Raw genomic sequence first — 15,041 nt, 5'->3', positions numbered from 1 at the left:
CGGGCTGGGGATTCGAACCCACCACCCCAGGTGTATGTGGCTGGCGCCTTAGCCGCTTGAGCCACAGGCGCCGAGCCCACATACTTATCTTAAAAAATATTCTTAAATGGGCTTGGTGCCTATAGTTCAGTGAGTAGGGCGCCGGCCACATAAACCAAAGGTGGTGGGTTCAAGCCTGGCCCAGGCCTGCTAAACAATGACAATTGCAACCAAAAAACAGCTGGTCATTGTGGCAGGCACCTATAGTCCCAGCTACTTGGTAGGCTAAGGCAAAAGAATTGCTTAAGCCCAAGAGTTTGAGGTTGCTATGAGCTGTGATGCCATAGCACTCTACCAAGGGTGACATGGCGAGACTTTGTATCAAAAAAAAAAAAAAAATTCTTAAATGATAAAATACGTATTCTTCTATATTTTATATGGCCTTAATGAGAAAGATTTTTATACACCAAACATGAAAACTTTCTCATAATTTCATAGCTATTTCCTAAATATCTACCATGTTTGGTAGATACCATGGACGTTACCTCTGCTTTCAAATGTAGCTGAAAGTAAAGGCTATCTCTTATTCTGCAGTTATTACCAGAAACCTATACCTTATATTCATTCTCTTTCTCTTTGAAATCAATGCCCTTTTTCTAGAAGAAATACCCTATTTCTTATCTATTAAGCTAAACTTATAAAGTATGAGCACAAAATGGCCTGTAGAAGGGAGAACATTCAAATGTCACATCACCTATAAGGGTAATAATAGTATTGCTTCCTTCAAGTGGTCGACAGATAACCTTTTATCTTTTTTTAATTTACAAGAATTCTTTGACTTTCATTCCACTAATGATATAGAAGTGACAAGTGAAAAAGTTAAATGAAGATTTTATGACATATGCAAGACTCATATTAGTGAAATAATTCTTAGAGAACGAAATGGCAGATAAATCAAAGACCAATTTGAATAAGAAAAAAAATTAATAGCTTCTCATTCTTTGTCTACTTCATTCATTAAGAAATAGTCTAACAAACGTATTGTTTTTATAACATGATTTAGAATCACACTTAAATTCTCTTTGACAATGGCAATGTTTCCTCAAAGGCCCCAAATTCCTTAAAACATTCCATTTCTCTCTCTTCTGTCTTTGAGAATCAAATTACCTTGACATTTTTCCTTGAAATAATAATGTGTTTCTCAGTGTGCCTTCAAGGTCACACCTTCATCTCCTCACCAAGACTTGCCATCAGCTGCGTAAGTTCAGTGGGCACAATAGGATGAGCATAGAAGGCAAGCATAAATATTACCAGAATGGCCGGCAAAAGAGCTATAATACCCGTTCTTACAATAATTAAATATGCTTATCTCATTTTCTTCATTTCCAAAACATGACATTTGGTGAAACATACCCCATGATTCCTCTGACTCTCAAATACTGCAATTTAGAAGAATGAGAGATTTCCCAGAAGTTGACCTTTAGATGGATTAATCGTCTTGATGGATAAACAGATTGAAACTGAATTTGACATAGGCAGGAGAAAATGGAAGAGACACTATTATAAAAACTCAGGTCAAGCTAACCTGGAGAGCGTAGGAAAGAAAATTTCATGGAGTTAAGAAAAAACAATGGCAACGGACCAACTGGTTGAATGTGATGCAAAGGAGACAAAAGAAAAGGAAGTAAGCCCACATCTAAGTGTGGGTGGCTGAGGAGTTATTAGTCTGAAAGAAAATAAAAAGAATCGTTAAGAATTGTCTTCAATAATCCAATAAATTGTACCTGGAGACATATATGTTGAAATGCCCAGTAGGTGGGTGGCAGCTCAGAAGAGAAGTTAAGGGAAGATACAGTCAGGATAATCTTCATGGGCATGTCAGTAAGGTCAGGACATTGACTACTCCAGCCAAAGGGGAAAGAATGCTGTATCAGGCTGAATGCCTAAAAAGTAAGCCCAGGTGAGAACTCGAGGACTGATTTAGAGTCAGCAATTAAATAATCATCAGTGGCCACTGACAGAATGCAAAACAAGCTGAACTTAACTCATCTATTCTTATTGCTATGTGTTCTATTTTTTTAAGAAAACATTTCCTTTATGGCCAAGTATAATGTCGTTCATGGCACATATTTGTAAGATGCTTGAAATACAGGCACGCATATTATCCTCTTCTTCTTGTGTTTTGGTTAATTTCCCCTTAAATTTTCCTAACAGATGGTTTACGTTTTTTATCTTATTACTGAACACAAAAAGACTGCTGACAGCCTTATCTCCATTGCGGATTACATACAAGATCACACGGTACTGCACTTAACGCTTTACCTATTAACACGTTTGTTACTCCAGCGATGTTAAATAATTTCCTTGACGTGGTTTTCAGGCACTTCATTGTAGATCAGGGTTTCTTGACAGCAGCACTGCTGACATCTGGATGGTGGGATATTGTACCATATTCCAACATGAGGACTGCGCTGTATGTTGTCAAATGTCCAGCAGTGTATCCGGTTTCTCCCTACCAGAGGCCAGGAGCACTCCCACCTTCAGTATGACAATCAAAACTGTCTTCAGGCATTGGCAAATATCCCCTGGGAGGCAAACCCCACTAACTGCCAGCCTTGTGAACACAGCTCTTCTAGGCTGGTGGTATCCAGGACACATCATCCCAAATATGGCATTTTGGTGTTTTGAGAAAACCGCTGAAGCAGGTCACTCTGCTGCTGTGATTGGCTAAAATTCAGCTACTTTAACAAAAATCTGCTCTTCCTTAGGTTACAGTTCACTCACAAAGTAAGTTAGGTTGCAATTCGATACACATGGAGGGAGCTCTAGGACAAAATTAACTTAATGATACCCATGAATTTGATTGAAATATTAGGGTATAATTAAATCTCTACATTTTGCTCTCCTGAAAACAATGCCATTGCAGAAAAGCCCTTTCCTCCACCATTTCTTTCCATTTTCTAATATTTTATATTGAAAACAACATATGTTCTTCTGATCGTTTAGCCCAAGTCTTGGAAGAAGACTACTTGGAATTTCTAAATCCACAAACAATGTACCTGTCATCATTTGCAAATTTCATTTTATTAAAGATAATTCACTCCTACTATACTATGCATTGAAAACCCCTTTTGACACATTTATTCTGAGGATTATTTTTTTAACTCTTAATTTCTTTCACTCTTCAATACCTCCAACCATATCTTGCATTGCATTAGATCCTTTTAAGTTACGTGAATCATTTTAAATACATTTTGCATCATACACGACAGAAAAAATTTATTCTAAACTTAAAAATAGATGAGATAATACAAAGAAAAGACAAGTTTGGGTCCTAATTAGAAATGGAGTTCTTCAGAAAAGATGGCAAACTTATTCATTAGTTTCAGGTACTAAAAATAGCATGGGGCTTAGGCATCATTCGAACTATTTATTCAGCTACTTGACAGAAATCCATCATCAGCTCTTAGCTTAATCACAAGCCCTCATACCAAAAATGGTGAACACATAAAATTTTGTAAATAAAAGCAGACAGGTCCATTCTTTGCAAACTTTTTTATTGCTATAAATTAAGGAAAGGCACTGTCTGATAAAGAGAAAGGCCTGCAAAAGAGCTCATATAAAACTCAAGGTGACAGAGGGTGATATACACAGCAGTTAGAAAAAAATAAAACTATGACTTTTTGCATAAAATATGCCTTTTGCATTATTTAGATATTGCAATATCTTGTTCACAGGAAACACGGGGCTGTAGAGCAGCCAGGAAGCACACAATAAATTTATGAAAAACATGTACCTCTTTGCAGTCAAATAGATCGATTGGCCTCCACTGAATAAACACTGCTTAGGTTTCTTTAGATTACTCTTATCCTGGCCATCTACAAAAGTTGCAGCACCTTTACATTTTAAGATTAAGCTGTCATTGTCAGTTCTGATGGCATATTTCCTCATTCTTAAATTTCAGGGAAAGGAGGGGAACGTAGGGCTGTGTTAATTTCTCTACCATCTGGCTCTTTTTCCCTAATAATTCAGATTTTCACCATACAGGGGGAAAATGGATACCTAGTATGAGTGTGTTGAATTCTAACCCAGCTTTTAGATTGATAGGGCCTATGAATCATCACATTTGATGTTTATGAATCAAAATCTAGGATTGTCGAAGCTAAGGCAATTAGGAAGATAGCTTTTCAGTGAAGTTAGTCTCTGTTAAGATTTTTAGGTCCTCATAAGAGTACTTAGTCGGATAATTGCTAAAGCACATACATGGCACTAGCAGTCATGGAAAAAGTAAATGCCATTGAGAGGATATTTTTTTAATTCTGTCAATAAGTAAAGTAAGACAGTAAATTGGAAAGTAAAGGTCACAGGCTGCTTTAGATGCATGGACCTAGAAATTAAGAAAGTTGTCAACAACTTAGTGATTATTCATTATAATTATTTTATTAAGGAGATCTCTAAAAGGCAAATGGAACTATTGAGCCCATAAAAGATGAATTTCTGTCACCTAGTCCCAGAGTGGCTCAAGGTCAGAGAAGGTAGAATCATCATAAGTTAATAAAACTTGCTCACTCGTATCCTTGAGGAGAGTAGAAATGATTGGCTGGAATTTCGGTTTATTACATTGTGTGGACCAGGATGAGTGTGAGTGTGTGTGTATGTGTGTGTGTGCCTTGAAAAACTACTATATTGCTTTCCCAAAATAAAGTCTCTTAAAAGAGAAGCGATTATCTCGTTTGTCCTAGACATGGGTGCACTGCCATCTTTGTCAGATGATTCATTCCTTCGCGTCCCTCACATCTCTTCTGATTCCCCTGGGAGTCATAATCCTTCCTGCATCTAACTCATCCATAGAAGAATTACCTCTTTCCTATCCTTTATATTGCCTCACCAAACTATTGTTTCTTAATTTATGAACTGCAGTTTGTAATATGCTATTAATACATTGCAAAATCAAAAGAAATAAACAGATGAAAATGCACATTATAAAACCAAGTACCATACAGCTATGCCGTTTTTTAAAGGACAAAACAGAATGTATATAAGTGAGAAATAAAATGAGAGAAATTTGATGAGAATGTAACAGGGAACTGAAAAATCTTAATTTTCCCATTGCTTATTCTATACTTCCTGCCATTTAGTGTGTAAATTTTGAAACATTTACCTAGCAATCTTGACTCAGAAATATGACAATTGATAATACATGGTACTGTTACCTAAGTGAAACATAATGCTATATATTTAGGAATCTACCAAGAACTAAAGGTAAACTTTAAAGTTCAATGACTTTTGCAGTGTTAACAGATCCTCTAACACGAACTAGTCTCCAGGTCTCACCTTCATCATTTTTCTCATTTCCTTTTGGTCTAATTAATCAAAATCCTTGCTAGAATGTTCATTTCTGGCCAGTATGTCTTCCTGAATATGAATAAGAAATAAAATACCATTTGATGTTTGAAATTATGGGAGTAATCTCAATGACGAAAATAGACGACCAGGAAGAGAAGAGAATGCCCAGTTCAATATATTCATAAAGATGTCAAAGGTTTATAAACCCAGCATGTGGGAAAGAGAGAGCTGTAGGACTTCCAGATCTCCCGTGGGGAAGTGTGTTTCCTGCGACGGTCACCACCATGGACAGCAAAGGAGCGCGGCTGAAAGGTACGTGCCGCAACTCACCAAGTCGTTGGCTTCCCCAACACTCACTCCTAGCGAGGGATTAATGTGAAATTTTAGCAAATAATAAGAGGTTTCTGGTGTACAGAATTTAGAATTTATGATTTATCTAATCATTGCTCTAGAAAGTAAGGAAAACAAGGGTGCGAAAGGACAGCACAGTGTTTCTCGGGTGGGGGAATCCTGGTTCTCCCGGAGATGAATGGCAATGTCTGGAGACTTCTTGGATTATCTTATAATAATTGAGTCAGGGGAGACAAGAATGTGCTCCTGGTATCAAATAGGTAGAGGGCGAGATGCTGCTGAACATCCTACAATACACAGGACGGTCCCCAGAACACAGAATTATCCAGATCAGTGGTTCTCAACCTTCCCAATGCCACAGCCCTACAATATAGTTCCTGTGGGTCGCAACTCACAGGGTGAGAACCGCTGATCCAGATCAAAATGCCAATATTGCCCAGATTGAGAAACTTTGAACTAGAATAAGACCGGAAGAGTATAAGTTCAATGTGTCCAACTCCAGAAACTAACCTTTCCTGGTTCCCAAGCCTCTTATGTGGATTGATCACTCTGAATCAACCTGAAGAAACTTGCAATCTGAAGCTGTAAGATAGGCTGTGATAACAGAACTGTCTCTTCCATCACTTTGTCAATTTTGTTCAAGCCAATTGACATTTCAAAAGGAAAAATAGGCTGACTGCTAATAACTAATCACCTTTACTTTCCTAGTTGACATTTGCAAGAAAAATAAATTAGTAACAACCATAAAATTTGTTTTATGAAACACAGAACAAAAACATTTGTCTATTTTATCTCACTGTGGACTGTGAAAATTCCTCAGATGATAAATGTGCAGATAAATGTACTCAGAGTTAAAAAACATCCATCCAGCTATGAATTTCCTAAAGCCGCTCTTCCTATTTCTCTGTCTGCCAAGGGCATTTTTTTTAAGCATGTAGATAAACTATCCATTTGGCTACATGAAATAAATGCAACATGCATAAAATACAGATACAGAAGTATCATGTTTTGGTAAATTAAAAATCTGTAATAGGAATTATCTTAGTGCATTAACATTTTTTATTTTGCAGCTAAAGGGTTTAGTTACTTGCAACTCTAAATTTTGTTAGGTATTTTTAGGTGTTTAGGTTTAGGTATTTTTTTCACAAATTAACCTTCAGCAACTGTCTAGCTGTATCTTGAATATGTCCACTTGTATTTATCCAAGGTTCTGTGGCACTTAGTTTTCTGATTCATGCATCTTTACACCACAGACCCGTTTAGAGTAGTGTGACTGAAGTTAAAAACTGAATTTAATTTGATAGCTGCATCTTGTTTCTTTCCTTTTCAAAGTAGAAATTAGTGATATCATAGGTCTGCATCTCTCTATCTGCTAAGATAGCCAATTGCTGACAACACCGTCTCTGATCATTGTTGAAGTTTTTAAAGTATTTTCGTCAGAGCAGGAAAAGTGGATAAAATTCAAGCTTCCTAGGGACTCTGTTATCATGTAGTCAAAAGCAAAGTATTGTTCTTTACAAGTGATAACAACGAGTTCTGCACACTCTGAGCCGTCACGGCCACTGATGTGTCCCTGCCACACAGATGCAAACTAAGAGCCCACAGGTGTGTGATATGACCAAGGAGATGCAAAGACCATGGGTTTTGGCATCCTGCCTTTCTCTCCTGCTAATGATATGAGCTGGAGAAAATCACCTAACCTTCCTAAGCCATCTATGTCATCAATATAATTTGATGATAATTCCAAAGTCCAGTTTATCTGACAGCATTATTATGAAGCTAAATTTTGGGGGAAAAATTAAGCTTTTGGCTAAGTGTGGACGAAATGCATCATATTATCACGATGAGTTAGCTGATCCAAGCTAAGCATCATTTTGGTGTTAGATTTCTCTTCCTAGTTAGTATTAGCAATCAAGCAATCATGTGTTTATTCCCATCAGGCATAAAGATAAATCAAACAGATCAACTGTGTTGTTCCTGTCATCTCATTGTCTAAAGTGTAAATATCAGACACTGAATTAAAACATTACAAACTCCTGAAGAACTTGACTTCTGAAAAATCTGCAGGAGCTCCCAGGACATTCAGCTACCTTAAGAGAATGACCTAAACACCCTGGCTCAGAATTAATTTTAGCTCCAAATGTTTGCAAAGTACAGAAGCACTTCTGGGAGCCACACAAAAATACAGGCAGTAACCCACTTCTCAACCTATGTGTCTGTGCAAATATAATTATATATCTAAATTTACACAGTGAAGGGTGTTGATTCTTCACCACCACCACCCCCCCCACTGTTACACTACCACATTACACAGTTGAGGACAGGGGAGAGAGATAAGGCTTCCCCTGCAGGGGTGCTTTTGATAACCTCAGCAGAATAGATCATCTCCAGAGTGGCTGGTGTTCTTGTTTCAGGAGGGTCCCTTCTGCTGCTGCTTCTGCTGCTGGTGTCAAACCTTCTCCTGTGCAAGAGTGTGGCCTCCCTGCCAATCTGTCCCAGTGGGGCTGTCAACTGCCAGGTGTCCCTTCGAGAACTGTTTGACCGTGCTGTCATCCTGTCCCACTACATCCATAACCTGTCCTCAGAGATGTTCAACGAATTTGTGAGTACCACAATTCTTGCTTCTTGCCCTGCACACGCCTTCTCACAAATCACCGGGCTAGCCTACACTTCAAAGCAGAAAAGCTCCTGAGCCAAATTTTAAATACTTGCACCTTAATAGGCAAAAGAAGCAACAGCGAATACAATGCAGAATGAGCAGAAAGAGATTATTTTGTGATATCTCAAAGATTCTCAAAGAATGTAATGATTTTTAGATTTTTCCTTAATTCACTTTATTATTATTATTTTTTAAATTTAGACAGAGACATAAAGGACTTTTCAGTGGGGCTGAGAGAAAGGAAGAAGGTTGATTTCCTATTCTTGCATGTAGAGGTCAGGCTTTGCAGGCATCCTCACTCAGTAGTACACCACAGAATCCCCAAAATGCAAATTGCATTGCAGTGAACTGAGTGGATTAAACAGTTAAACTAAGCTAAATCCATGTCGGGGGGACAGAAAAAATAATGACAGCTTTTCTGAACCCCCAAATGCAATAAATTATTTTCCAAATATTTCCAGCATATAGATTTATCATGACAGTAAGGGGCCGGATTAGAATCGGAAGTAAATACTCTTTTTCTGATGAAGATATTTTGAAAGTCATATGTTAACTCTTCTAGGTCAGTCGAGGAACAGGCACTGGACTAGCACTTCAGTGAATGGAAAGGCCTCCATAGAGAATATGGCTCAATGTTTGTAACAAATACACATGAACAGAGTTCCTTTCACTCATTAGTTTCCTTCATCCTCCATTTTTGGCCCTCTTCGGTCTTCCATATCTTCCTAGTAATTCCTTTAAACTTTTCTAACTTTTGCTGAAGATTAGTTCATTTCTCTGTCAATGTGTTACCTAATCTTTCATCTGCTCTTCTCCTCAGTTCATTGCTTCACATTTCCCCAGATTTTGTGCCCTGTGCTTCTGACTTATTTTTTCACAATCAAAAAAATTATATTCTCTCTCTATGATGAACTCAGTAAGGTAGAGGTGGGTAGACTCAGAGATTAGGCAAAGAAAAGTTATAATGCATATTACTGGAAGCATGTCAGTTGGGAGCAACAGTAAACAAGAGATTAACTACATATGCACTGTGGCATTTGGCTCAAATACTGGAGAAAGATGATACTTAACAAAACATTTCATGTTTCATATTTTGGCTATTTTTAGTATTTGCTTTCCAAATATTAACTTGGGTGAAGAATGAAAGTAAACAAGGGAATCATAAAGAAGGGAAAAGGTTGAGATTTAGAAAAGTTAAATTGAAAAAATAAAGTGAGTTTATAGAAATAAGGGAAAGGAAAGGAGGCAAAGGGATTATTTTCTTAATTTCTACTTTTTTAGCTCTAACTTTACAAAATACATATGTACCAAATGTATTGCTATTCTGGCCCTGGTTTCCTTTATTCCTGGCACGAACAACCCCAACTAACTGAATTTGCTTCATCATCTCCAGGATAAACGGTATGCCCAGGGCCGGGGGTTCATTACCAAGGCCATCAACAGCTGCCACACTTCTTCCCTGTCTACCCCCGAAGACAAAGAGCAAGCCCAACAGATCCATGTGAGTCTTTTAGCCAGGTTTTTCACCAAAACAATTGAGGCAGTCTACTGTTATTATCCTGCTCTTGGTTATGGGTGGTGTTGTAATAGCGAATGGTAATTGCAATTGCAGAGAAAAAGGAAGGCAGAACAAGCAAAGCAAAGTACATTACAAATAAATGCTAAGTAAAGAGTGTAGTCACACACTCAATAGCAGATTCATAAACTGTCCGGGCAGATGAATTATTTCTGTCTTGTACCTGGGATTGTATCTATTACACTGTATGGACGTTTGAACTGGATTGGACTTCCATGGATAAACACGCATCATGTGGGTGTGAGAAAAGCAAATGCAGTTTCTCTATTCTATGTGACTAGTGACTCCTACCCCAGGAATGTTTTGCGGTACTGACCCCTGCACTATTTGTGCCACCTGCTCTGGACTTCCCAGGCTCTCCTGTGGTTCCCCTTCCTCTTGTCTGGTACCTACTTCTTCACACTTCACTGATTTCTCTGCCATCGCCTCCTTCTTAACCAAAAGTCGGGCCCCTAAAACTGACCCTGTAAAACACTATATTTTGCTTTTCACCATGGCCACTATTGCCTCTGTTCTGATGATGACGAAGTCTATGTATCTAGCCTCAGTCATGTATCACAGCTCCAACCTTTTATTGTTATAATCTCTCCCTTCTGATTCTCTGCTGCCATAGCCCCAGTCTTAACCTAATTTAAAATAAACCTTTTCTACATATATGCCCCCCACAGATACAAAGTGATTTTTGTTTATAGTGTTAATGGTACCAGCATTCTGTTTGCTATGCTTATTCATAGTAGTTATTATAATTATGGTAATAATACGAGAAGAAAGATGGGGAGGAAGAGGAAATCACATTTATTGAGAGCTGCAGATTAAGTGTTCCTAATGTGAAATCCAAAATGGCCCAAATTTGAAATTTCTGGGCACTGATGTGATATTCAAAAGAAATGCTCAGTGAAGCATTTTGGACTTGGGATTTTCCGAGTAGGGATACTTGATCTGTACTACATTGCCATAGTCTTACAAACTGCATAAAACACTTTATGTGCATTACTATCCTTAATCCTCACAAAAATCCTGTAACACAAGATACCATTGTGATGCTCACTGCGATAAAGAAACTGAGACTCGGAGAAGTTATGGAAGGTGCAGCAGCCACGTGGCTAGGCAGCAGTGAATCTGGGCTCCATCCAATTCTAAGCCTTCACTCTAAATCGCTTTGCTACAATGCTCCCAGCAAAACGACACTGACATTCCCTCCACAGCCTGCAGCTCTCTCTAGCTTTGCTTCATATCCTAGTACATGTTTCCATTGCAGAGTCCATTCATTTCTCTGCTACTCCTCATTTTCATCACCACTAGACTAGTTCACAGACATCCACATGGCAAGCCTTTTAAATCACAGGTAATCAGCTACTTGGAGCCTCGCGTACAATCCTGGGAGTAAGCATAAACGAGGCGGCTAAAACTCCACTGTGAACTCCACTGATGCTCTTATTAAATATAACATCGTTCCATGGATTCACCTGCATGTGCCAATAGACTAGACTGTTCTGCTTGCAGATGGGGTGAAGGATTGCACAGGTTGGGGAAAGCATGTTTGTGAATACCATGTTAAACTGCAAATCACAAAGGACTATAGGAATGAGCAATTGAATTCATGAATATGCATAAACTCTTGGGTAAAAATTATTTGGGCCCCTTGCCATTGACAGTGGTGGAATCTATCCTGCCTGAGGCAGGTACTGTAGACACCTATTGAGTTCCTGCAAAACTTTAGTTTCTCTCCAGGGACAAGCAAAGAAATCAAATAAAAAAGATCTCACTGCATGGACAGAGGACAGAATTTCAAGGGGAAAACAAAATTCTTCATGCTATCAATTAGAATTCTCACCAGAAAAGTTAGTTATTGCACTAAGCCAGGTGTTTCTGTTTCAGCTAAACGTAGATCCCTAGTTTAAATTTTGCATTCCTACAACTTCTATCACCTATAAAAAATTGTAAATTTACATAGGACTAATAAAGAAGTATTGTTAGCCCAGGCTTTCTGAGCAAAAACCACATGTCACTAACCCTGTTGTGTTTGGCTCATACGAATGCACTTGTGCTCCATGGTTTCTTAGCACGAGGACCTTCTGAACCTGGTACTCAGAGTGCTGCGCTCCTGGAACGACCCTCTGTATCATCTAGTCACGGAAGTGCGCAGCATGCAAGAAGCCCCAGACGCCATCCTCTCCAGAGCTATAGAGATCGAGGAACAAAACAAACGCCTGCTGGAGGGCATGGAGAAGATAGTTGGCCAGGTGAGCAGCCTTCTTCGTTTTTCTCATTAATGGAACAGGGGACTTCTGTGGGAGGAAATCTCTCATGTTGCAAGAAGGCAATTCAGACATTCTGTACTCTATGCTGCTGCTGAACAAAGAAAGAGCCCAGGCATTCATAGGGATCGATTCTGAGCTCGATGAATCTTAGACTTTTACTGTGATATCTAACAGCCGCAGCTTTCCCCACACGGTACACAAATCCACCAAAGACTTGCCCCTTCATGGGGACAGGTAGCTAAAAATCCACAAGAAGAAAACCAAAGAATAGAGTCTGTAAGAAAAAAATGTTTTCTCTTATGTATCCCAGGACACCTGCTCTTGAAATTCTGGTCAGATTCTTTCCCTCTCTCGCCTTGCTATAGGGTAAGAGTGGGAAGGGAGAAAGGAGAAAATCAGTATCAGATCCATCCATACCCCATTCCTCACACCCTGATCTATTACACGGAGTTGTCAGGGAGGAGAGGAGATTGAAAAGATGAGGCCAAAGCATCAATGCACACAGATTGCATTGATTCTGGAGGGAGTCCACAAGCACTAGATTTTAAGGGGTTACAAACGAAGGAGGTGTATCTTTGGGGGAATGTTCTATATATTTGTAATCTTATTTTGTTTGGGGCTCCAAAATCAGAACTCCGGTCATTGCATTTAATCTCCCCAAATAATTGGTCATGTTTGGATTGCATTACTATTTTACAATGTATGTCTCCATTCAGCTGGGGATAATGTCAACATTAGGGAGATAACATCTAAATAGCTTTCTGAAATTCTCAGAAATAATGTTTCATCTAAAGAAAACTCCATGATTATAGGAATAATAACAGAAGCAATTTTACATTTCTCTTCTCGTGCACTAAGTACGAGTTATCATGTGTCATTTTTTATCATTTTCGTGGTAGAAGAACGTACCTAACACAAATGCAAAGCACATTTTAACATTGGATCATATGAAATAAAAGCCTTGATTTTCAAGTTATTTTCTTCATTACTATAATCCTGCTTGCTGAGGTTGCTAGTTTGTTCCATAATACTTCATTTTCTGTTTTTCCCCTATCATTTATGTATTATTGCTCATATCATTGTCCCTTGCACAGTAAATTTTGTCTTTAAGGCTCTAACACTAAAAATAAAATATATAGAAACCTAAAGCAAGAAAACAAATACACATGTGTGTGCATTCTCTCTGTGTGTGTGTCTCACACACATGCACTCACATACACACACTTCTTAAATTCCAATAGGGGATCTCAGATTTAAAAAATATTCTCACTCTGTAGGAAAAAGTTCAGCCAGCAGAACAGTGCCTACAATTATTCCAGATTTGTACCCAGTAGCTTTCCAAACGAACTGACATCCCTGCAAGTTGCCAAGATGGTAACTTGCATGTGAAAAAGGAAACACAACTATAGACTAGGATGAAGGAGGGAAGGGAAGGGAAAGCGGAAGGGAGGGGTTTGGGTCGATAGAGGGAGGGTTGGGAGGGGGACCACACCTATGGAGCATATTGCAAGTACAAGTTGGATCTATCAGGTGTAAAGCATAAATGTCTTACTCCTGTAATTGGGTAAATGAGGTGAAGGCTATGTTGTTTAGTAGGATGTAAGCATTCCAATTTGTACAAATAATCAACACATTGAATCCTATAATGGCATAAATGTACCTATGATAAATGTATGAATGGCAAAATAAAGATGGCAACTCAGTCTCCAAGTCCTCCGGGGCTAAGTGGGAAAATACACAGGACTCTTCTTCTCATGCTATGTGGCCTTTTCCAGTTATCACAGATGTGTCCCCACCCCTGCCACAAAGCCTTCCCCACCTAGGGGCTGCTGCCAGAATCCCCTCCTTATAGCTGCTATTTCCAGCACCTCCTACCCTAGTGACCTCAAAAGAAATTTCCTCATAGAAATTTGGGAGGGTTCCTGTCCTGGGTGGAATGAACGTTTCCTGACTCCTCTCAGTCACGGTCACCTGTAGAACTCTAAGATTCTTAGAATTCTCATTTCTAAGATCTTCAGTACAAACAAGATATGGGAAGAAAATTCAGCTCCAAGCAGGAAAATGATAAATGGTGAACTGTCAGGAGAAATGATGTACAAATGACACACAGGGACAAGACTCAGGACGTGAAATAGTTCCTCAACAGAGAGAACCAAAGCTAGCTTCTCTGATGTCCCTTGGTCAAATCCACATCTGTCTATATTCAGATAGCAGCTTCCTGGCTCTCCATCTATCCACTCCTACAAAAACAGACTTTGTCAGTGATGGCATACATACAGAAAACTTATACATGCATTCTGCTTCTATTTTTTAGATTCATGAATTTCTGGGGCACCGGCCCAAATTCAGAAAAATCGTTTTGCTTTTAGCTTAACATTTTACATTCTTAATCTTTCCAAAATCTTGATTCAACAATCAGGAATAATGAGGATATACAAATATTAACAATGTAAATACTAAGTCCCTATTTTTTTTTGCTAATTAGGTTCATCCTGGAATCAGAGAAAACGAGGTCTACTCTGTCTGGTCAGGACTACCAGCCTTGCAGATGGCTGATGAAGATTCTCGCCTTTTTGCCTTTTATAACCTTCTCCACTGCCTACGCAGGGATTCACATAAGATTGACAACTATCTCAAGCTCCTGAAGTGCCGGATCATCTATGACAGCAAGTGCTAAGCCCATGCCCACTCCCTCTGTGGCTGAGATGGTTCTCAACGATCCAGCCCATAGCAAGCTTCTTTTACTTTTATTGCTTTTTAATGCACGCTTGGGTGTAATGGGTTTTCTCTTAAAAATAAAAACTTAACTTGTTAGAGATGTTAAAATCTAAAATGCTGATTTGTCTACTTTTTAAAAATCTTCATTTAC

At 38.7% G+C, this 15,041-nt stretch overlaps 1 protein-coding gene across 2 annotated transcripts; it reads left to right on the top strand.

Moving 5' to 3' along the window:
- Positions 1–5,565: 5,565 nt before the first annotated feature.
- Positions 5,566–14,858, top strand: PRL (prolactin). Of its 2 annotated transcripts, none has more exons than XM_003788379.2 (5): positions 5,566–5,637; positions 8,094–8,278; positions 9,729–9,836; positions 11,975–12,154; positions 14,658–14,858. In XM_003788379.2, the coding sequence occupies exons 1-5, from the start codon at positions 5,610–5,612 to the stop codon at positions 14,847–14,849; spliced, it is 693 nt and encodes a 230-aa protein (XP_003788427.1). In that variant the 5' UTR covers positions 5,566–5,609; the 3' UTR covers positions 14,850–14,858. The 2 variants fall into 2 exon arrangements, with proteins under 2 accessions (XP_003788427.1, XP_023368100.1); XM_023512332.1 differs by having other exon boundaries at positions 8,091–8,278.
- Positions 14,859–15,041: the final 183 nt, after the last annotated feature.

The sequence above is a fragment of the Otolemur garnettii genome, unplaced genomic scaffold, assembly GCF_000181295.1.
Source record: "Otolemur garnettii isolate 467f Iridium unplaced genomic scaffold, OtoGar3 scaffold00026, whole genome shotgun sequence".
Lineage (NCBI taxonomy): Eukaryota > Metazoa > Chordata > Mammalia > Primates > Galagidae > Otolemur > Otolemur garnettii.
Note: the sequence above shows the minus strand (reverse complement) of the source record. Positions and strands in the feature narration are given on the sequence as shown.